General features: G+C 45.9%; 1 protein-coding gene across 2 annotated transcripts in view; it reads left to right on the forward strand.

The window, feature by feature from the left end:
• Positions 1-23,856, forward strand: part of Abhd2 (abhydrolase domain containing 2) — a 101,780-nt gene that overhangs the window by 39,933 nt on the left and 37,991 nt on the right. For both annotated transcript variants that reach the window (XM_028754769.1, XM_028754768.1), the window contains exons 4-5: positions 11,953-12,128; positions 13,982-14,149. In XM_028754769.1, the coding sequence (XP_028610602.1) occupies positions 11,953-12,128; positions 13,982-14,149 (344 nt within the window). The remainder of the gene's footprint in view (positions 1-11,952; positions 12,129-13,981; positions 14,150-23,856) is intronic.

Below are 23,856 nucleotides of genomic sequence, written 5' to 3' on the forward strand. Positions count from 1 at the left end.
CTCATCTGGAAGAGCAGCCAGTGCTCTTAGCTGCTGAGCTATCTCTCCAGCCCTATCTCAAAGTCATCTTTTAATTGAAGTGTTGGTAAAAGATCAGTCTGTAGATAACCCAGCAGTTTCACATGTAGGTGTCCCAGTTGACCCAACTAAGAATAATGGCAGAAGGGATGGGACTTTCCACTTCCTATCTCCCTCCCTTCAAAGCCTGGCACAGATGTGGCATTGGACTGGGAAGCAGCCAAAGGCAGTACTAGATTGCACAGAGATTGGGCTGTGGCACTTTGTGTGTGTCCTCCAGACAGAAGGGAAGTCATTGGAGGACATAAGGACACAGCATAGATGTGCTGTGACAACATGTGCCCTGTTTGGCCAGAGTATGCAGGTTAATTTTTGGTTTTGTTTTTAATCCATAAGTTTTCAGTAAAAAAAGTTTGCCTTGGTGGTCATGTTTTCCATGTGAAGTCTGAACACACTGAATCTGGGAGCCTGGGCTTGGCCTTTGGGTAGCCTTCTATCTGGAGCTGCAGGGCTATGCTCAAGGTTAGGCCAAGCATCTGTGACTCTGGTTCACAGGCCTAGTTCCTTAGGGGATGCCTTTTGTCCAGCTGAACCCTGGAGCCTAATAGGAATATCCCCCCTCTGCCGCCACCCTTAGGAGTCAACACCCAAGAGAGACACATCCAAGAGACAGAGAGGATTGTGGGGCTCTATCACCAGCCAGGAAGTGCGTCTCGTGGGATCAGATACATTTAACACGTGAATACAATCCCAAGGGTTTGAAAGCTTTTTCTTTGAACTTAGTGCAGAAAATACAGATGGTTTCATTTTAAGTGGTTTAACTGTCATTCATGGGTCTGTTCTCCCAACATTTCTGTTTAAAAGCTTGCCCGTGGCACACAAGGGATCCACAGATGTACCAGCTCTGCCCAGTGGCCCCTTGCTGGGCTTAGAAGCCAGTTGCAGGGACAGAAGATGATTTCTACCTTGCCCTCTCCAATTCCTCCTCTTTTCAAGCAGAATCAGAATCATTTCTGGGTTGGAATTTTCCTGTGCTGAATCCAGCAAATCTGGAATAGAACATTTAGCAAAGTATGGGACCGGTATAATGAGCAGCAGCTGTGAAGTGTCTTGTCTCCAGCGGCGCCATGTGTAGGGAGAACCCACGCTGAGGTCCTGGGGGTTGGTGTGAGCCATGCTGCACCGGGAGCATATGCCCAGGTCCTGGGGATGAGTGTCTAGGAAGCTGCTCAGAGCTAGAGGACCAAGGGGTTTGTTCCAAAACTCAGGACAGAGGAGTTCTCACATCAGTGGTGCTGCCATGGAAGACTGGAGAGATGTGCCCCTCAGGGCCTCCTGAAAAGAAAGGGCTTCTAAAGACCTAATATTTAATATTAACCTGGTCAGGCTGGGAAGAGGAACCCAGAGAGGGAATCTGAGTTCAGCTAGAGTCCTGTGTTTCAGACCTAGGCAACTGGGAAGGGGAGGCTCTGGTCTGGTAAAAACCCTTAAGTGTGTGTACTCACAGACAGACAGACAGACAGACAGACAGACAGTTCGATTTTGCCACCTCAACAAAGCATTGTTCCTTTGTGCCCTGCCCCAGCCATCAAGAAAAAAAATGTTTCCCCAAAGCAGACACCTGCCACTTTTCTGGAAGTGCCTCTGTCTTTCTCTTCATTACTTTCTGTGTCTCATTATCTTTGGAAAGAGACCCAGTATGATTTTACTACCATTCTGCCCTCATTTTAGAAATCACCAAATGTGAATATTGAAATAATTACCATGCTAACTACACTGCCATTCAAAAGACAATTTCAGTTGTAGAAAACGCAAGACTTAAGCAATGGCTTTCTGTTGACTGCATGGGAAAAGCACCACAGAGCACTCCCTGCAAATTCAGTTAGCACTTTGGAGACACATGGTTTCAAAATGCATTTTGACAGTTGATTAACGGTTTGTTGCTAATTTAACTTCCAGTTAGGGGCGGGAGTGGGGCTAGTGAGTCTTAAAAGTGTAAAGTAACAAGAAGGGCCATGGCTTGAGTCACGTGCCTGTACTCCCTACCCCACCCCATCTATAAAACTCGGCGATATCATTGTTCGTAATTGTTGGGAAGCTTAAGTGCTAAGCATGATTTGCCCAGGCCCTTGACAGGATGCGCAGGCATGGTCCTACTCCCTGAGAACTCCGTACTCCATCCTGAACTGGTGACCCCTTACCCACAAAACGGCATGCCATCATGCCTTGTCTTCTGCCTCTGGGACCCTGTTGCCCACTCTTCTTTCTCTGTGACAGCAGCTTCCTGGCACTCCTCGAGTGCTGAACTCCATCCCAGGCCCCAAAAGGGTAGGCACCGAACCTCGTTTTCTCCATGTGCTTTGTGGACCCACATTGTTAAGCCTTATTGGGCTAATACAGCTAGTAATCCTGATACTAGATACAGCTAATACTCCTGTACTGTCTCTGACTTGGTCCCAGCTGCTGACAGTGCATTCTTAGATAAGGATTCCACGTGTCACTGACCTTTGGTCAGAATATTTACCTTCTCTGGGGTCACATTTTTTTTTCCCCCAGAGGTGGAAATTTTGGTTTTCTTTCCCTGAATGTGTACACAGAGCTGAGCGGAACCTGCCGAGGTGACATTCTCTTGGGAAACCAAGTGGACATTAGAGCTTGTATACCCTGACAGTCCCAACCAATCCCCCTGACTGGAACTCCTGACTGGTGTCCCTGCTCCTAGCCAGGGGGAGATATTAACCAACATCCCTAAAGCTTGAGGTTGTCAGAGAGGAATGAAAAATCCATGTGGGGGCTGAAGAGATAGATGGCTCTGTGCTCAAGAGTGTTTGCTGTACTTGCAGAAGACCTGCTTAGGACCCATCATCAACATAGTGGTTCCCAACCGCCCATAACTCCAGCTGGATCCAACAGCCTCTGAGGAAACTAGGTGTACACGGTACCCAGACATACACGTAGGCCACACACACATAAAAATAAATACATCGTAAGCAAATAAACAACTACAAAGCAAGAGATGCAACGGAGAGAGCCTTTTTCATGATTTCCCCTGCTTTGTGAGTCACTGAAATGTCTCTTGAACTTGAGCTCTGTAGGAGAGCGAAGCCTGCGGGCCAGAGTACAGAGTAACAGGGATGTGTTTGTAGAATGAACAAAGTCAGGGCCTGTGGTCTCTGGACACTTCCTGGGAGGTGCTGTGGTTACAAACACTTCCTCTCATGACCTGCCAGGAGAGCCACCAGTGCGGTGCTGGCATTGGTGCCATTGGTGCCGATGGTCTTCTAAAAAAGCTGGATGTTTTGCATGCTGACCTTTCAAAACAACCTCAAGGGTGAATTCCTGATGAATTCCAGCGGCAGCTGTGAGTGCCTGACAGAGTCCTGCAGACACTCAATGCTGGGTGTCCTCAGCAGGGGGTAAATTAAAGATGAATTTCTTACTTCTGAGGAAAATCACAGTATTTAGCTGTTTCTCGATGTGCTTTCTAGTACCCAGTGGAGGGTGCATTTCATCTACATGTAACTTAAGCAAGAGAAGGTTGGGGCTGTAGCTGTGTGCTAGAGCAGTCCCCTGGCATGCCTGGGGTCCTGGGTTACATCCCAGGCACTGCAAAACCAGAAAACTGAGAACACACACAGACAGCTTCATTTCTGGTGGCTTTTCTGCTGGCTTCTCCCTGTAGAGGGGCGTGAGTCTACATGCAAGTCCCCTCTGCCAGTGCCAGGCCCAGGTCTCCCCCACAGGGAGAACATCTTGTCTCTCCCTCCAATTTAAAGACTGGTTTCTGTGTTTTCATTTGTTGCACAACATGATCCCGACCTGAAGCCACAAAGCCATCTGTGCTTAGCTACAGATACAGCCATCTGCCTGGCACTAGGGAACTGTCTGGGGCTTGGAGAAGCAGTGTGAGTCTGGGTATGCTAGCACGTGCCTATAACCCCAGTGCTAGGGAGGCCGAGACAGGAGGATCAAGACCCTGTCAGAAGGAAGACAGTGGTCTTTTCTAAGAGGTGCTCAGGATGTTGCTGGGTTATGGTTGATAGTTCTACCTTTTAACTGGATCCCCAAGTTGCAGTTGAGTGGTGAGCCCATCTCAAATGCAGAGCGAGCATAGGCAGAAGAGAATCAAAGTTAAAGAGGGAGGGAGTTACTCTGGAGTGAGTCTCCTGTTCAGTGGCTGTTGTCTTGTTCTTGCTGAAGACCCAGAACTTGAGCACTTGAGCGGAACACGTCCTTTCTCCTCTATGACGTTGCCAGTTCTGGCTTAGATACCGTCTTTTACCGGGTCCTCAGTCAGCTGATGTCTGTGGGGAAGGAGTAACTGCTCAGATTGTCTGTGTTTACTGAGAAGGAGATAGCTTTAAAAAGTCGACAGTAGGAAATGCACATGGTAGTTTGTTTGTTTGTGGTTTTGTTGATGGTTGGTTTTTGTGGAGTATTGCTTGTTGTTGCTGCTGCAGTGCTGGGGAGGATAGCCAGAGCCTCGTGCTTGACAGGGAAGGCCTCCGAATTATAGTCCAGTCTCACACGCCACTTTGATAGAGGTTTTAAGCTAGAGGCTATTGACCACGCAGGCTATGGCGAACCTCATTTACACTGGTGTTTACCGCTACTGTTGTTACTGGACGATCAGTGGACTCTGGAGAGAAAGTATCACATTCCTCCCCACCCCCCATCCCATACCAAGTCACCATCCGCATAAGCACTGCACAGTGCCAGGGCCTCTGTTGAACTCTGAGTTCTACCGTTGCCTGCAGTCTGGCCAGCCAGGCTTTTAGCTCACTGGCCTCAGGGTCCCCATGGAAAAGCAGGTAGTCCTTTTCACAAAACTGACATCAAAGCCAAGTGAGATCATGCTCAAAAAGGACTTTGAAAACCTGCAAGGGGCTGTAGAAAAACAAACAGTTTTCCTTAACATGTTCTCTGTTCAAAGAGAAAGGTAAATAAACTCAGGATTGCAGAGCCATGAATAGCATCGCAAACATCTCTGGCTTCCTTTGTTATGGGGCTCTCTTTGTTGAGGAAAATCCTTAATGTGTCTTAAGTCACTAAGGGAGAGGCCTCAGGTTTTGGTCTGGTGACATGGTGGCTTTTTAATGGCACGAGTCTTACTCTTGCAGGTGACTAGAGCATGATCGGTATTTTTTCCTATATATTTCAGACTGTCCTCAAACTCACAGCAATCCTCCTGCCCCAGCCTTCCAGTGCTGGGATTACATGTGTGCACCACATGTCCTCTCACTGATTTTTTTTTCTTTTTGTCCATCACACATGTTGATCCATAACTCCCGGTGTAGTTAGTTCTCCTGTGGCTGTTAGTCCCCCGAGTGTAAGTCCTATGCTCCACTGTGGAGGTCAGAATGTTCATATGAACACTAGATTCTTGTGCCAATTTTTAGACAACACTAAATTATGCCACAAGTAGTCTAATTGATTCTGTCGAGGTGGTTCTCTTTTTTCCAGTAATAGCCGTCATGGGATGAATAAGGGACTGATATTTATCCACTATTCGGTTTTTAAATTGTAATTAGGGCTAAAGATAGAGACAGGCAGAGACTGAGGATAGGAAATAGCCTAGAGTCAGAATGGTAGGGCGTTTGACATCATTAGCCACAAAGGAAAAGTACATCAAGACCGGAATGAGATGTCACTTTGCACCCGCTAGGAAGGCACAATCGTGTTTCTTTCAGTATTGGAGATTGAGCCCATGCAAGACCTCACACAGCTAGGCCAGGGCTCCACCACACTGTTATATGCCCCCGGCCCTTTTATCCCACCAAACTCCTCAAGCTGGCTTTGAACTTGGATTTTGTTCTTATTTGTGTGTGTGTGTGTGTGTACATGTGTGTACATGTGTGTACATGTGTGTACATGTGTGTACATGAGTGCAGGTGCCCACAGAGACCAGAGCTGTCAGTCAGATCCCCCTGACCATCTAGGAATCAAACTCAGGTCCTCTGAAAGAATGGCGCATGCTCTTAACCACTGAGCTATCTCTCCAGCCCTACAAGATAATCGAATGTGACAGGTACTGGTGAGGAGACAGACACAGTGAAAGCCTTGAATGTTGCTGGTGGCAACAGAAAATGGTGTAGCTGTTATGGGAAACAGTTTGGTTCTCAGGTAAGCAGCGATTTCATTTCTAGGTACAGACCTCAAAGAACTGAAAGGAGGCCTTCAAACAGAAGCTTGTACACAAATGCTTACAGCAATGCTACTCAGCATAGTCAAAAGGCACCAACTACCCAGTGCCTGTGACTGATGGACGTCCAAATAAATGTGCTATAGCCAGACACCCCTCCTGTGTTTCCTTCCCTCCTCTTCCTTCCTTCTTTGGCAGGGTCTCAAGGCAGATGCCACACACTGCCCCTGGAATGCATTCCTTTCTTGATGTAGCTTACTCGGAGTCAGGTTCCATGGACTGGAAGAGTTCATGCTTCTCTCCCAGAGGACCTGAGTGTGGTCCCCAGCCCCTTGCGAGTGGCTCGTATCCACCTGTAACTCCAGCTTCGGGAGGTCTTCTTACAGACTTGAATACACGTGGCATGCATTTTCTCTTTCACACACATACATGTATACGTAAACAAAAAATTAATAAAAATGCCCTTAAAGTGCCCTATCTGATACACATCTGCAGCTTCCTTCACTGGAAAGGATTAGCTGGGCCTTCGGGATTATGGAACTCAGTGTCAGGTGATATATATCCAAAACACATACAGTACATCAGTACAAAACACATATTGTACGACAAATCCTAAATTGTTAGAGAGCTACAAGAGAGTCAAAGGAAATGACAGCTACCAATAAAGTAGTTTAATTTACAGCCAACAGACCCAGGTGTCAAGCGGAAAAACTGGTTATACCCTGGGTTAAGACAAATCTAAGCGATCAGTCAACTTTATTTTTCTCGGCTCTTTCTTTAAAAATCAAAACCATTTGCTTGCTCAGTCTTAAAGACGGTGTGCGTGTGCATGCGTGCTGTATGCATGCGTGCAGTGTGCATGCGTGCAGTGTGCATCCCTTGGGGCACGTGGGCTGGCAGGAGGGTCCAGAGTTTTCCCTTGCAGTCCTTCCCGTCGGGCAGTTTTGTTAGGAAAGCCAGATGTTGATCTGATAAGGACAGGCTGGCCTCTATTTTGTAGTTCGTTTCTTAGTAACGCGCCTTTATTAATCACAGGCCCCAGCACGACCGTGGACAGAGCAGCGAGATTAGAAAAGGAGGAGGAAACATTACTCTTGCTTTGTTAGAGATAAACATGACCATATGCCCCAGTTCTTGTGTACAGCTTAAGCAGTGTGCATGACCCCATGCAAAGCAGTGCAATGAAACTGCACGCCCTAAACCATGAAGCTTTCCTGTGGGATGTAGAGATGTGCCATGTTTCTAGATGGGACGAATTGGTGCAAACTTGTCTGTTAACACCAAGGTGATACATGTTTGATATGTTTTCAATCAAATCTTCTCAGAGTTTCCCAGGAACGCAACAATATATAATTTACCAATCATATAATTTACCTGGAAAAATTTAAAAAAAAAAAAAAGAAAGAAAGAATCCTCAGAAAGAATCTGAGGAAATTTTGCAAAAGAATAGTGAAGGTGACCAGAATTTTTATCTCTCAAAATATCCCATAAGCTCGATTGATTTAAACAGCCATACTGGCAAGTGAATAGACAAACAGATAGATGAATCCAAACAGTGAGTAGAGAAGCATATGTTACCAGGACCTTGCCGTATATTACAGGTAATGGTGGAAATCAGTCTGGATGAGTGGAACATCTACTGTCATCCAAGAATAGTGACCTTGTGTGTTCGGAGGCGAGCTGCATCTTCCTGTCATTTAGAGGAATGGGTGCATTTAAGGAGAATACATTTCTTAAAAAAAAAAAATAACTGTAAGCATAAGAGGAAACGGGTGATTGAGTTATAAATGGGTTTTGGAATCACTCTTCGTAAAATACCAGGCAAAGTCAGACATGGTGGCACAAGCCTCTGATCCCACCACTCGGTAGGGGGAAGCAAGAGGATCTAAGCGTTCAAGGTCAGACTCAACTCCACAGCAAGTTCAGGGCTCCTATGGGCTGCACAAGACACTGTCTAAAGATCTTAAAACCAGACTCAAGCTAGAAGGAGGGGGAGCCAAAGGATAAAGGTTTAATTTCTAAGATCTACCACATTTAACCACAAAAATATAAAAAAGTATGTATAAATCAAATTAAACTTTCCTGAGCGCCATCATACACACCTGTAGTCCTAGCACTCAAGAGACTGAGGCAGGAGGATTGCCGGTTCAGGCCCAACCTGGCTTCTATATTGAGACCCTGTCTCAGAAACCAATGTGAACTTACGCATACAATAATATAATTAATAAGAAAACAATTCTAACATACAAATGATAGTGTCTAATAATATGGCACTAATAAAAATACAAATTAACAGGGAAAAGAATAAAAATATAATAGAAAATAAACAGCATAAGCAGAATTCACAGAACAGAAATAAATGCAAATAGTAGGAAACATGAGTCAGGAAAACAGAAATTGAAGTGAGAAACACTTTTACATTTTTTTGGGGAGCGGACGTGTGTGCCACGCACACCTGTGGAGGTCAGAGGTCAACTCGCAGTAGCCATGTGTATCCTGGGGATTGAAGTGAGGTCATCAGGCTTGGAAAAAAAAAAAATGCCTTTACCCTCCAAGCCCACTTGCCGTCCCGAGAGACATGTTTAAAAAGCATAAATGGATCCGCCTCAAACATGTTGAAATGAGGTGCCCATTAAAGTGGCCAGAATGTAAAAGATCAATGCCAGCTATTGATGAGGGTAAAGAAGCCAAACAAGTGCCCTCATGGATTATTGGTAGGAATATAAATTGATCTATTGTCTTTGGAAGGCGATTTGGCATTATCTATAGAATTGAAATTGCACCTATCCTCCAAGGTTCCAAGGGGCAAACACAAAGCCACCTGGTCTTAAGGAACAGGCGTAGGGCTGTCCTTCCACTACATTCTGCCCACCCATCCCAGACTGGCCTAGATCTGAGAGTGACCTTCAGACACAAGGTCAGGCAAGCTAACGACTACTATATTCAGACAAATGGTGGCATAAGTGATGGAATAATCATGTCCTTCCACAGACCGTGTCAGCAGTGTCTCCCAGCATTTCTGTGCATTGTTTAAACTCCAGAATATTATATCCTTTGGGTCTGTATTTCTTCCCTAACCTGGACCATTCTGAGCACTATTTTTGATTTTTTTTTCTTGTAGTTTTTTGATAAGTTATATAAAATTTTTTTAATGCGGTTAGAAACCCACCACACTAAACTTACATCAAAATCACAGCTTTGTAAGTCCTGCTGCGTGTTATTGTGAAGTTAATTAAAAATGGTGTTTTATCCGTAGGTGGTATTGTCAAACAATTAAAGATTGTGAGACTTATGCTGTGCACGGTTGACCTCACACTGTGATTCTAAGGCAGTTGCGCGCATACACATATACTTTGAAGATTTTATTCTACAGACTCTGAGAATGTCACCAAATGCCAATCAGATGAGAGCTAGACTCCCATTGTCATAATACATACTATCTTTTAAAGATACTTTAAAACCTAAGATTGGCTAAGTGGGTGTGTTTTCTGTCATTTCAGCAAATTCAGTCTCAGTGCTTAATGTGGGTCCCTGGGCATAGACCTTAAGGTAAATGTGGTAGGAGGTGTGCCTAGACAGAGCTTCCCGACTAATGGAGCTACCTGGGTGCTAGGACAGAGCAGTGCTCAGGAACGAGACAGTGACCCAGCAACCAACCTGATAGGGAGTGACTCCTAAAGACAAGGACCAGTGGCCAGGAGGAACTAGGGTGGCAAGCTAGGCATCTGGAATAAAGGCACTGTTCCCCAGGAGTGTCCATTCGAGGTGAAGCAGAGACACTGGTTAGCTCTGGAGCTTACGCAGAGTTAGAGAAACACAGGGTGTAACCAACTCTAGGCCAAGCTATGGACCTGTGCATCGGAGAGCTGCAACAAGATTTGTGTGTTGAGATTCTCTTTCCATTGGCAAGGTGGACAACTGAACAGTGGAGTGGGTGGGGAACAGGACAAGAGTTAGGAGGCCACAAGGTCGGGGAGCTAAGATTCAGAGGAGGCTATGTGTCATGGGGGTGGCTGGCAGATGTGTGTGTGTGTGTCATCATTAAATATCTGCTACAACAACCCTAATATGCAAAATCTGCAAATAGCCAACAGGAGATTTGGCTGTAATTTTTTTTTTGCCATATTTCCTAAGATTAAGTCATATTCTAAGCAAAATTTAAAGGTAGCATGTGAAATATACTTGTTCTGGTTTTGGTTGGCTGGTTTTCATTTTGTTTTGGTTTTTTTTTGAGACAGGGCTTTTCTATGTAGCCCTGGATGTCCTGGAACCCAGTCTGTACACCAGGTTAACCTTGAACTCAGATCCACCTGCCTCCTGTTCCAATAATTTTAACCTCAGTCTATTTATCTTTTTTATTATTATTCATATTGTAAGGGAAATGCCCCTCTAATTTTCCTCAGGAGTTTGGTTTCCTGGTTCTCCTTTCTCCCTCTACACAGCCCAGGGGCATTCTGGGAGATTCTGTAACTTATGTTATGTGGCTGGGTCACACACAGAATTCAGGTGTCTGTTTGCCATTGCTTTTACAAGGCTGCTTTCTGTTGCCATCCTAACCACTCAGCCCTTAAACACACCTTCCTCTGCTTTGCAAATCCAGCCATTTGTTTCTATGGGGATTTTTGTACCTGCTGGCAAGTGGCCCCATGTCCTGTCACTTAAACACCCTCCTCCCTTCTCTCCAGCCCCAAAGAAGCAGTTTGCCTGGGGACTTGCTCAAGACGGAGCTTTACCTCTTTAATTTCATGTGTATTTAATAGTACCCATACACAAGGAATACATAGAAAAAGAACTTCTAGAACCATCTGCTTCTGAGGGAAATGTTAAGCATGAATGAACAAATAGGTTAAGATAAATCATTAATAAAACACCCCTGGGACGTAATACAGAGCTGAGAGATTGGTGCCACCACTGTGTTCCATTAGGAGATTCTAGTTCATGTAGAACACACCACTGATCTCGGATGAAAAGCTGTGAGGTAAACAGATATCATTTTCAGTAAATGGGATCGCCTTGTACCAGGGCCATGAACCATCCTCAATTCTTAAGTGGAACAATCTCTTTCCCAGGAATTAATGGGGTTTTTAGTTCTTGTATTTCATTCCAAGGCCACTGTTGTCTTCACAAAGGACAGTTGTAAGGGAGGCGTCATGCCTTGCTCAGTGGAAGAAGCCTTTAGCCTTCACTAATCCGTTAGAAATACTGCTCGCCCTTCTGACACGTTCTCTGAGGTTTATTGTAGTGCTCTCTAGATCCCAAGTTAGTTAGAGGCTGAGGAGAGTCTGCAGCTCTTCATGGTGTCGCCGGGAGCAGAATTCCTGTTAGTGGAGTAACCAACCACAGCAGCTGTGGCAGAAGTGACCATTTACTGAGCAGAGGTGCCGTGCGAGCCACTCTGTGTACATCGGCTCATTTGGAAATAATGAGGTCAATCTTGTCACACAGAATGTATTCAGAGGATGATATTTGCTTTCTTTTCCCCTTGATTATAGAAATAACCCGTGTTGAATTGCTTGATGCTCTAAATTTGAAACCAGGGTTGGTTCCTAAAGCTAGTGTGGTGTGGGAGGCATTAATGAGCAGAGTATGGATATGAGGTGGGTAGAAATGTCCAGCTCAGTGCCGAAGCGCTCACTCAGTATGCATGAGGCCCTGCAACCCAGAGAACCCGTTGTGTTTATGGTTAGTGTACAGAATAACTTGTCGAGGAAAACCTTAAAAACTAGGGTACCTTTGTTCAATAAATATGGAGAAAACTAACTTCTCCTATTTTCCTTCCTCTTCTTTCTCAGATACATTCCGCCACTGATCTGGGGGAAAAGTGGACATATCCAGACAGCCTTGTATGGGAAGATGGGGAGGGTGAGGTCGCCACACCCTTACGGGCACCGCAAGTTCATCACCATGTCGGACGGTGCCACTTCTACATTCGACCTCTTCGAGCCCCTGGCTGAGCACTGTGTTGGAGGTGAGCCACTTTAGGTCCTGGTGTTGGGCTGCCTGGAAAGAGGAACAGCCGTCAGTGGAGAGCAATGTGTAAAATGCCTATGCCACCCATTGTGCCATTGCTTTCAGAGGCCAGGTCATCAGGATTAACTCCAGCCTGTGCTTGTGTTAGTTCATATTAGCCACAATCTGTAGAGAATTACAATCCCCCCATAAAGTATGGAAGCCTATTTTAAAGGATGACGGGAAGAGCTTGAAGCCCAGAGCCCCCAGGATGCAGTCAGTGTCAGTAACAATTCCTAAGTGCCTACTGTTATCTCCCCAATCCCCCCCCCCCCGCCCCATGCCCTCTGAGGTGGGCGATGCTATCTCCCTTGAACCTTGGGAAGCTGGTGCTTAGAAAAGCAATCTAGGGTGGGTTTATTTGCTGAGCAGCAGGGCGTAAAGGCTCTCGGGTGCCTGGTGTATAAATCTCCTCAGACAAAAGGACACATTAAAGCCATTCTTACTTTTCATGAGTCAGTGACACCTCATCCAAGAAATAACTCCAATTTCCGTTGCTGCTAGGGTTTGGCAGTGTGCTTTCCCAGCTATACAGTAAACAGCGATTACAAATGCCTCATAATGAAGCCTTCAGAGGAAGTGCAGTTGGATGCCAGCGTCCTTTTGAATGCAGTCCCTACCAGAAGAGAACATGGTTTTTGTTTATTCAAAGATACCTAGTTTGTTACAGGAGTGTAGTCATTATTTATAGGTAAATTGCAGCAAATTTGCTCCAACTCATTTATTCCAAGGAACTGGAATTGCTGAGTAGCTTTCCTCCTCAGACCCCCACGTGGCTACCTCCTTGTCATTCAGGTCTCAGATGTCACCTCCTCTGAGGCTACAGATCCTTTCTCTTGACTCATGGTGCCTCCCTGCCTTTGTCCCTCATGGCACCTGCCAATCTAGCTACTTCTGTAGCTGTTTAGGGCCCTTCTGCTGCAGTGCAGGAATCCCCAGAGCCCAGAGTGTGCTCTCAGCAAACAACCACAAAAGGAATGAGTACATGGGTAGGGCAGGAGTTCCCACTACATTTGTAAGTATTGTAGTGGGTCCTTCATATATCTGTCCCCCCACCATAGTTAGTTAAATGCTTTCTTTCTCTTATTTCTAATAATTTGACTTCTAGCATTTAAGCATACAGTTTAAGCTTGGTGTGATGGCTCACACCTAAAATCCAAACATTCAAGAGATGAACCCTTGAGGATCAGAAATTCAAGGCCAGCACGAGCTACATGAGACCTTGTCTGAAAACAACAACAATGACAACAAAGTAGCATAAAATTTAGCTTGAGTTGTCCATTCTTGCTGGTACTCAGTACGTGAGCTGTCCGTTCTTGCTGGTACTCAGAATGTGAGCCGTCCGTTCTTGCTGGTACTCAGTACGGGGTTGGAAAAGGCAAAACCAACTCTAAGTTTCTTATCCACTACTTCCCATCAGCCTGGCTCCCTGCAAAGATCAGTGCTTGTGTCTGCACCCAAGAAACACTCTTTAAAAAATGAGCTGTTTTATTTCTTTTATGATTTATTTTCCTGCCTGTGGAAGGAATAAATCTTCCTTTTGGCAAACAGATAAACAGAAGCATTTAAAAATGAAAAATAGACCAGACTGAAAAAGAAGAACAGACCAGGCATGGTGGCGCGCACCTTTCTTTTGTTCCAGCACTAGGGAGGCAGTGACTGGTAGATCTACGTGAATTCCAGCCAGGGCTGCAAAGGGAGACTCAAGGGAGGGGGGGGGGGATTACCCAGAATCCCACCACCTCAACACCTGTTAATATCAGTGTTTATATATTGAATAGATACATAAGAATCTCTTTCTCCACCCTGTAGATGACATCACCATGGTCATCTGTCCTGGAATTGCCAATCACAGCGAGAAGCAGTATATCCGAACCTTCGTTGACTATGCCCAGAAAAATGGCTACCGTTGCGCAGTGCTGAACCACCTGGGAGCCCTCCCCAACATTGAACTGACCTCCCCACGCATGTTCACCTATGGTAAGCAGGGGGCATGGCCAAATGGAGCTTCCCCCTTGCCCCTTTCTCTGTTGTCACAGAAGGTGCACAGCCCCTCCAGCCTTCTGCCCTGTATTGTAAGTGTAGCATTTGTGAACATCCACAGGAGATGATGGGGCACATCTCCTACAGCAGCTTACACTGGCGTTTGTGATGCTGTTCCTGAGCAGCTCTGGATGGGCACCCATCCCAGCTCCTCGAGGTTCATCGGGGAAGGTCTTGCTCATGGGCCTGGACTGGTCGGAGAGTGCCGCTGGATCCAGGGAGATCATGTTCATAGCTGGACTTAACCCGTTCACTATGCTATTCCAACACCTGCCCTCCACATTCTACCAGACGGCTAGAGGTGTAGTGTGGGTATATTAGTGTCAGTGGGAAGGAATCTGCACACCAACAGCTTGCTGGATTCTCAAGTTCTTGAAGACAGGAATAGGCAGGCTGTCGACTTTACACAGATGCTTCTTAATTTTAAAGGAAACCCTGTTACCCAAAGTCCTCACTTCTGAACTGTCTCTTCTTTTTTTTGTTTGTGTTTTTGTTTTCGAGACAAGGTTTTACTTGATAGCATAGGCAATTCTAGAACTAATGCTATTATCATCCAGGCTGGCATTGAACTTGCAGTGATCCTCCTGCCTCTGCCTCCTAAGTGCTGGGATTACAGATGTGCACTACCGTGCCCAGCCCTGAACTGTTCACTCTTGATTCCCATTGGCCCTCCCTTCTGATCATACATACCACATAAATAATAAACACATAAAAGATGCATCTGTGTGAGCAAAGGAATTATAATATGTTGTCATGGGAAACAACTGGACGTTTTCTCTGTGATCTCGCCATACAGCAGTTTCTGATTCTTCACTCTCCCCTTCCATCTAGTTGCACTCACAGTTTATATACTAATAGTAACTTATTTAAAGTAACTTTATAGTCACTTTGAAGATACGTAGTCATTATATTGAATCTTTAAGAGCCTCGTTGCTGTTCAGTTATAGTCATAAGATATGTTTTTTCAGTATTTTAATTATTGTTATAAATATCTTGTCCATAGTTTTTTTTTCTTCTCTCTTAAGTACCAGGGACTAAGCCCACACTCTTTTTGAAGCTGCACAAACAGCATGTCACTTTGAGACTGGGCTCACCAAGTTGCCCAGGCTGGCCCTGACCTTGATCAGTAGCCAAGTAGACCTTGGATGTGTGTGTATGATCCTCCCCCCCCCAGCCTCTGTCATTTTCTTCCCGTTAATGACATCTTCAAAGTAGATTTCTAGCAGAATTATGCAGTTGGGTATTCCTATGTATTTGTACATATTGTCAGATCTTGTATGGGGTCACGTCCGTTGCCATTGGTAACTGGTGAGGGCCCACTCTCACGAGTAGGTAAGGGAAGGATACACATGCGTGGTTTTTGGCAGTCATAGGACTGCATTGGAAGTGGCTCCGAGTCCATTCCCACCCTGGCGCTCACCCCCATAACTCAGACACCCCTTTCACAGATGCTTCTGGTCAGTCTGGTCAGTGGCTCGAGAAATAGATAAAAATCCAGGTGCGTGGGGACATGTGACATGTGGAGGGAGACTTGGCTCCGAATCCCTGAACTAGACAACTTGGAACACAGATGAGAACAATAGGGAGTGGGCCTAAGATCCTTGATTAGACGGAAAGCCATCTGGACGAGCGAGGATAATGACACGAGCCTTGGCTGCAAGGCTCAGCAGAGGCTTTCGGAGCTCCATCCGATAGTAAGTACACCGCACAAATTAGAAACGCCAGCGAGGGGCCTGGGAGCACAGCTCACTTAGAACAGTGTTGACCTCGCAGGTACAAAACACTGTGCTCAGCCCTCAACTGCATGAACCAGTGTGGTCGTTCATGACTCTCTGGAGACAGAGGCAGATGGATCAGAAGTGCAAGGTCACCCTTGACTATATAGAGCTTGAAGACTCTGACATAAAAAGAAGTAGAGTTGAAGCCACTGTCACATAGAGGTTGAGACCATTGCCACTACCACCAGTCATGCACCTACACCTAGTATATGTGCTGGCCTCAAGCACAGCAAACCCAGAGAAAGATGCACTTCAGATGAAGAAACTGAAGCTCAGGGAGGAGCCTTGTCGTCAGGGGTGTCAGCCAGGAAGTAGAAGAGCTGAGACAGGAGCCTAGATCCAGCTGTTCCAACCTTCAGAGACATCGCACAGCTGGTTAGAGCATTTGAGTCTCTTAAGAACCAGGCACCTCATCCCAAGAGGGTCCCGGGCAGCAGATAGGGGAGACCCAACAGAAGGCATTACAGGCTGGAGCAAGGTAGGAAGGAGGAGTGGAGTTTCCGGGTGGAGTGTGCTCTCAGAGGAGAGCCAGGCAGAAGAACCAGACTGTGGGTTTCCAGGCACTCCAGCCTACCACAGCTGGCAAGGTGGTCTTGCTGAGCCTCGCTCAGTTCCAGTTTCCTCGGCTGCAGCAGCATTTTTATAGTCTGTCGTCATTTTCCAGGACAGGTGGCCTAGAGGAGACAGGACTTTTGTGACTCTGCTGTTCCTTTGCTCTGTGTCTGTACCTTGTTTAGCTTCTGCTGTGCATCTGTTAGTAGGGTTGAGGTCAAACAAACACAACTTTCAAGAGGTATAAAAATACAGAATTCAGCGAGCCTACTGAAATCTAACATGTCAGTGGTGACTTGCAAGATGCTAGAGAGAGAGCTTTTCTCAGTCGCTGTTTTAGCTAAAATCAATTGATTTTTGATAAGTGACTCCTCGGGCTGGTGAGCAAGGAGCACTCTTTTAATAAGAGTGGGCTGATTCATTAGAGCAAAGCCTAGGTTTGTGTCTCTCAACAGGTAAACAGAGGCAGCCTAACAGCTAACGTGCTAGAAGTGAAAAACCTTCACCACGGTTAACCACATGTTAAATTCCTAAGTTCATTAGCCACCTCTCATGCCTCAGCCCAAATACATCTGTGGAGTTTTACATCTGTCACCAGCCATTGTTCATTTCAAATCACTGTTGCACTTGACATAGCCTGGTACTTGACGTCACTCACCCAGGCTTGCTGGCCCTTCGCGGTTGCGTTTGTCATCCACTCTTTTCTGTTTCTCAGCCGAACTTCAGAATCATTTGGTTAAATTCCATGTTGAATTTCTGTATCAGACGGGATAGACCAGCTGATACACATCCCCAAAGCCCAGCAGCTCAAAGGCAGGGATGTATTTCTGCTTATTCTCCATGTTCATGGCATAGCCTGGGGCTTTTGGGGCTCTGTCATTGCTTACTGTCTTCACACAAAGGCCCAGGTTTGAAGAGCAGCCACCAGCTGGAACATGGCCAGTCTCACAGTACGTAGAGAGAGCCTGGTTCTAGAAACTACTACCTAGAAATGATAACGATTGTTCCTGGCCATAACTTGTTGGCCAAAGTACAGGGTGCCACCAAGCTTAACTTCAGAAGAATAGATACCGCCAGCTCCTAGTCAACACAGCTTATCACAACTTTTAATTGGATTGTAATTTATAAATTAGCGTAGAAGGCTTTGTATTGAAAGGTTCATACTTTCCTCTTCCAGGAACATGGTGCTTCCTAAGTCTTCACAGAGAACATCTAGCTCCCTGTAGAGATCAGTGATCGTAACAACTGATTCCTGTGGAGAACTCCCCCTGGGAAAATTTTAAAGACTCCAGGGCTTGAGGGCCCAGCTCCTTGGTAGCCTATGGTATGGCCAAGATTTTCCGAGCCACAAGCATAAGTCTCATTTCCTCTTCAGTCTGTTGTCATTGTTACTGTGTTGTGTTGTGTTGTGTTAGATCTTGTTTTGTTCTTTACTGTAGACAATTTCAGAACAAGGAGAGAGGATACTAGTAGAATGAACCCAGGAGTAAGCCCAGTATAACCACACCTGCTTCTAATTCATGCAGCTCATAACCAGTCTTAACCACTCCTGTTCCTTCTGGTTAGTCCACCCCTTCCCTCATCCTCTCTCAAAGGTTATTTCAAAGTAAGACCCAACCAGCCAGTCATTTCACCTGTGACTATTTCAGTGTGTTGTGCCGAGATACACTCTATAAACTGTTTTAACTTGCTTGGGCCAACAACAATCTGATGGCTAATCCAGCAGAAACTTAATTTCCCAGAACTACGAAACGGAGAGTCTGGATATAACGATCTCTCTCTTTGTGGCTTGTAAATGGCCGCCATCTTGCTGGATGCCTTCATGGTCTTCTATCTGCGCTTCTGTCGGGTACGTCTCTGCCTCCTGATCAGCTGGGCTGTGTTAGGTCCTGCTTGAACCACTCCATTTTAACATAGTTATACCTTTGAATACACCCGTACGCTGAGGTACTAGATGTTAGAGCTTTAATGTGTGAATCTGGGGAGAACCATCTATCTCACAGCTGAAGCATGAGCACAATATATCATCTCAATTAAAACGGCACCGCTTGCGTTCACAAAGGAGCAGTTCACTTCTCCCAGCTGTCTCCTGTCCTGTTCCCCCTTTAAAGGTCGATCAGTTTAGAACCCAGGCCAAATCCATAATATTGCAGTTGGCTGGCGTGTTTCACATAATCTCTTTTAAATCACCTTCTCTCCCTTTTACCAATTCCTAACGAGCTGTTGTCACATGTGAGTGACTTGATGTGATATTGGGGTTGGGACGCTCTCTGGATCCCCAGGATATGCCACAAGCTCATGAATTAGACTTCCTGGACCCACCCTGAGTATATGTATATATATATATATATATATATATATATATATATATATATATATATACACACACACATATATATGTGTGTGTGTGTGTGTGTGTGTGTGTGTGTGTGTGTGTGTTAGCACCAGGCCAGGCCCCAGCAGTCTCTGAGAGCCAGAGGGACTCAGGCCTGCGCATCTCCAGGATGCCCAGGTTTTCTGGGGATCCCTTTCATGGCCTCACTTAGCTCGTCCTGCCATCAGAGTCTCTCTCAAGATGTTGGCTTTCTGTGAGAGCCCTCCACTGGCTCCTCTAGGTGCAAGTAACGCGACCCCATCCACAACACTGAGTCATCTATCCAGCGCCCCTAGATGTTCTCCATAAATTTTCTACACAGAGTTTCTCTGTATAGCCTTGGCTGCCCTGGAGCTTGCCCGGTAGACCAGGCGAGCCTCAAACTCAGAGACATGCCTGCCTCTGCCTCCCAAGTGCTGGGATTAAAAGTGTGTGCCACCACCGCCCGGCTGTTTTTCATAATTTTCAAAATGATGGATTTATCAATGTTTATCTCCTGTCTCTCTGTCCCAAAAGTCCACTCCACTAGAGCCAGCCTTTGTAACCTCTTCTGTGACTTCCAGTGCTCAGAGTCCTGCTTGGCCTTAGGAAGCGCTCTCCCTGAGACTGCAGAAGGGCTGGCTCAGGACTCTGCTGGTGGATGTGAAAGATGGTGTGTGGGTGTGAAGCGTGGGTGTGAAGCGACACTGTAGGTGAGAATAACCTGGAGCAAATGTCTGGTAGCTGTGTGAATTCTCCCTGGTGCAAAGCTCACCTCTCCAGACCCGAGGCCAGGCTTTCCCCCCACTGTGAAAAACCCTTTCATCTTTCTGCAGACTGAGGAGAAAACAGAAGAGGGCATTGGCAGGGGCCATGTACTCGGCCCGCTCTGCAGTACCCCAGGCAAATAATAAAAGGTGCTTCCCCTGTTTTTCAGTTTGGAACTCAGAGTTTGGAAACACAGAAGCACTCCCCCTCGTCATTACCAGAAGAATTTCCTAAACGGCTGACTACACACTCTTAGGCTCGTTGGTGCTGCCTGCCTGTGAAAGATAACTCATTAAGGAAAGCCTTTCGAGGCAGCTTCCATTGATCTGGCGCTAATGAGGGGCAGACTGTGCAGAATTCTGTGCATTTCCTCATTCGGTTCTCACTGCCTCTGAGCTAGCTGTTAATTAGAGTCCCTACTTCACAGGCTTAGGGGGGTCAAGCGCCTGGCTGTGGGTCATGTGGCCAGAGGAGCAGAACCAGAGCACGCTTCTTAATCCCAAGTTCATACCACTTCTGTCCTATTACTCCTGTCTGTTTGGGGAACTAGTCATTAGAAAAGTAGAGTATAGAGAAACAGGGTATCTGAGCATTTAAAAGTATCTCTCACTTTGGTGATGGTGGCCATTTGTATTAGCACCCGTGCTTCATGGCATGTCCCATGTGCTGGGAACTGTCCTGAGTTCTATACCAAGTTAAGTCAATTGTCGTCTTTGACAGCTAAGGAGACTGAGGCCCAAGCAAGGCTGGATGACTAGCTGGAAATGGTGACCCAGGTTTCAAACCTAGGCAATCTAGCCATCTGCTGGAGTCCCTGCCCCTGAGCAGCAGGCGACTGTACCTCATGCATGAGCGACCGCTAAGAAGAAATGGCTTTCAGTCAGATGCATTTTAGGCTGGAGACCAAAGGGCATTCAAGAGCTTCTTAGAGGCACACAAGTGGGCCTGGTGGTTTGGAGTCTGTCTTTTATTTCTCCAGCATCCTTCAGTATCTGGAGTGGAGCATAGCTGAGAGCCCCTGCTTCAGGACTGTATAAAGAAGAGCTCATTACTTTGGGCAGACCGAGGAGCACATAGTCACAGCCGATCTAAGTTTATTTGCCAGACTTATCTAAAAGACAGTGTTCACTGTTGGCAAGCTTCTTACGTACAGGGACCAGGTCTTAGTTGTTAAGAGGTGTAGATAGTGTTTCTTAATCTCCTGCCTCTACTGCATGACTTACATCTGCTAAGGGACAGCTAAGGAACAGTCTGCACAGGACTGGGCGTCTCAGAGGCTAACAGATGGGGTTTCACATATGTAGTGAAGAGAACTGAGAAGATTGGACATCAGTAATATTGCAGTACTGGGTACAGCATAGCAGTAATATCGCACGAAGGGTGTAGAGTTCACTTCTTTTATAGGGCCGGTTCTGCAGATGCATGGCCTGCAGGACTGACCTTGCCAGGTCTGTGTGGGTCACACACCTCCAGTTCAGGGTACTATGGCTTCAGTATTCAGGAACCCCCTCCTTCTGTGTATGTGTACGTGTCTCTCTCTGTCTCTGTCTGTCTGTCTGTCTGTCTCTCTCTCTCTCTCTCTCTCTGTGTGTGTGTGTGTATGTGTGTCTGTCTGTCTGTCTGTCTGTCTGTCTGTGTGTCTGCCTGTGTCTGTGCTCAAACCCAGGGTCTCATCCACATATACGAACTTTTCTACCACTGAGCTCCATCCCCAGTCCTGTAATCAGTGAGTACAGGCATAATATTTTATTGCAGTACATGCTGTGTATTCAGTACACTTTAGCCTTTTAAAAAGATTTATTTTCTTTTTATTTTCTGTGTACAAGTCTTCTAGCTCCATGTATGTGAGTGTACCACATGCATGCCTGGTGCCTGCAGAGGCCAGAAGAGGGTCATTTCCCTTAGAACTGGAGTTAGTAGATTGCTTGCTGCAAGTCACCGTGTAGCCTCTGGGAACCTAATTGGTTCTTCTTGGAGAATAAGTGCTCCTTAGCTGTTAGACTGGGGTTATGGCTCAGTGGTAGCGCATTTGCTTAGCGTGAATGAGAGCCTGAGTTCAGTCCCCAGCTAACAGGGTCAGGATGTTCTACTCAACGTGCACCATAGATTTTTATGGTAGGGAGAGACAGTTCTGTGGATTGAACTTGGGCTCTTGTACATGCCTGGTAAATGACCCACCACTGAGCTATATCCCCAGCTTTCCCTTTGATTTTCTTTATTCTGAGACAGGGTCTCACTAAGTTGCCCAGGCTGGCCTTGAACAAATATTGTGACAACAAGCAGACCCCAAACTTGTCATCCTTCTGTCTTACCCTCCTAAATAGCTGGGATCATAGACCAGGGTCGGCAGACCTGACTCCACAGACTTTATAAAAGAAAGAAAAAGATGTTCCCTTTTAAACTTCTGTTTCTGAGAGTGCTTCAGGTTCACAGAAAAATACCAGACTCGTTACAGAGAGTTCCCACAAGTCCTCAGCCTATCCCCTAATGTCAACATTTAACCATAGTACAAGCAGTAAAACGTCGAGTTCCCATTGGCAGCTTTCTCAGCTAATCTTCAGGCTGTCTGAACTTGTCCTTTCTTCCAGCTCACGCACCATCCTCTCAGCAGCCCACGTGACCTTTACTTGTGGTGTGGCCTTAGGTTCTCCCACTGGGGACAGTGCCTCAGTCTTCCTGTCTTCCCAACCTTAAGACTTGTGTTGAGTCTATTAACAATTTGTTTTTAGGTTGTCATGTAGGAGTGTTTGTTTGCTTGTTTGCTTGTTTGTTTGTTTGTTTGTTTTTTAGAAACAGAGTCCTGGCTGTCCAGGAATTCACTCTGTAGACCAGGCTGGTCTGGAACTCAGAGGTCCACCTGCCTCTGCCTCCCGAGTGCTGGGATTAAAGGCATGCGCCAGCACCACTACAGGGTTCGTTGTGTTTTGTAGATTTTTTTTTAAACTATGAACTATTAAATATCCCTCTTGATAAATTAAAATAAATGACATTAACTGATCAGACTAAAAGTAAAACATGAACCTCTTAGGGTAACTAGCACCACCTACAAGGGCTGCTGTTGCCAATGCCTCCTTTTTTCAAGACTTAATTTATGATTTGTGTGTACATGGATGCATATGTGCCAGCATGTAAAAAGTGAGGCAGGGAGAGACAAAGACAGATTGAGTCTGTGTGCATCACGTTTGTGCTGGAGCCCTTGAAGACCAGAAAAGGACGTCAGATCCCCTGGATCTGGAGTTAGGTCCTTGCAGATGAGAGCCATCACGTGATTGCTGGGAACCAAACCCAGGTCTGCTGCAAAGAAGCTAAGCATTCTTAACCACTGAGTCGTCTCTTCTCTCTAGCCTCCAAATTGTTAAATGTCCCCTTGAGTGATACTGCACTGAACATGTTTGGGCATCCACCCTGCCATGTGTATTCAGTCAATAACACTGAAGAGGAAGGAAGATGGAGAAGGTCTGTGATGTTTTTAACGCATTGTTATCGTAAAGAGCCTCATCTACCACTGCAACACTGCCGGGGTAGACATGTTGGCCGATTCTTTCTTGACACAGTGATTTTCTAATCCAGACCATGTTTGAGATATGATGTTTCCACCTGTGATACTCTAAGGCCAGTAAATCAGGAAGCACTGTGTCCCCTATGGCTGCCTCTGGTTGACCCCAGTTATTGATGTTCAAAGCAGATCATGATTGGACCAAGCCTACAACCTAGGAGTGAGCTGAGCTGGGGAGTGTTCTCCAAGCTGGAGGTCCTTCTGGTCCGTGTGTTTTATCTTCATGTTTAGACATTTTATGGCCAGAAAGTCAAGAGCCAGTGGTCCTAACAGCTTGATCTTGAGTCAGAGACAGGAATAATACAGATTTTGGTTGTTTTTTTATTTGTTTGCTTTGTTTTGTTTTTTTAAAGTCTCTTCTAAATCACACAAAGGGAACAAAATAACCTGGCTTTGGCTCTCATAATGTGACTGGGTTCTGTGGGACTTTGAGAACTTAGTGCCCTTCTTCCACTGAAACAGCTGGGGGCTTTGACATCGAAGATGGGTGCAACCAGTTCACATTGCTTTGTTCCCTGTCAGTTTAAATAACAAAGTGGCTTTCCCTTTTTTTCTAAATGTTGGGCCTTGTGGTGTTGCCCTGAGGTGGCAGCCTTACACTGCCATTCTCTGCTTTGGAGAGAAGGCACTTCAGTGT

This window comes from Grammomys surdaster, unplaced genomic scaffold (genome assembly GCF_004785775.1).
Source record: "Grammomys surdaster isolate TR1022 unplaced genomic scaffold, NIH_TR_1.0 126036, whole genome shotgun sequence".
Classification (NCBI taxonomy): domain Eukaryota; kingdom Metazoa; phylum Chordata; class Mammalia; order Rodentia; family Muridae; genus Grammomys; species Grammomys surdaster.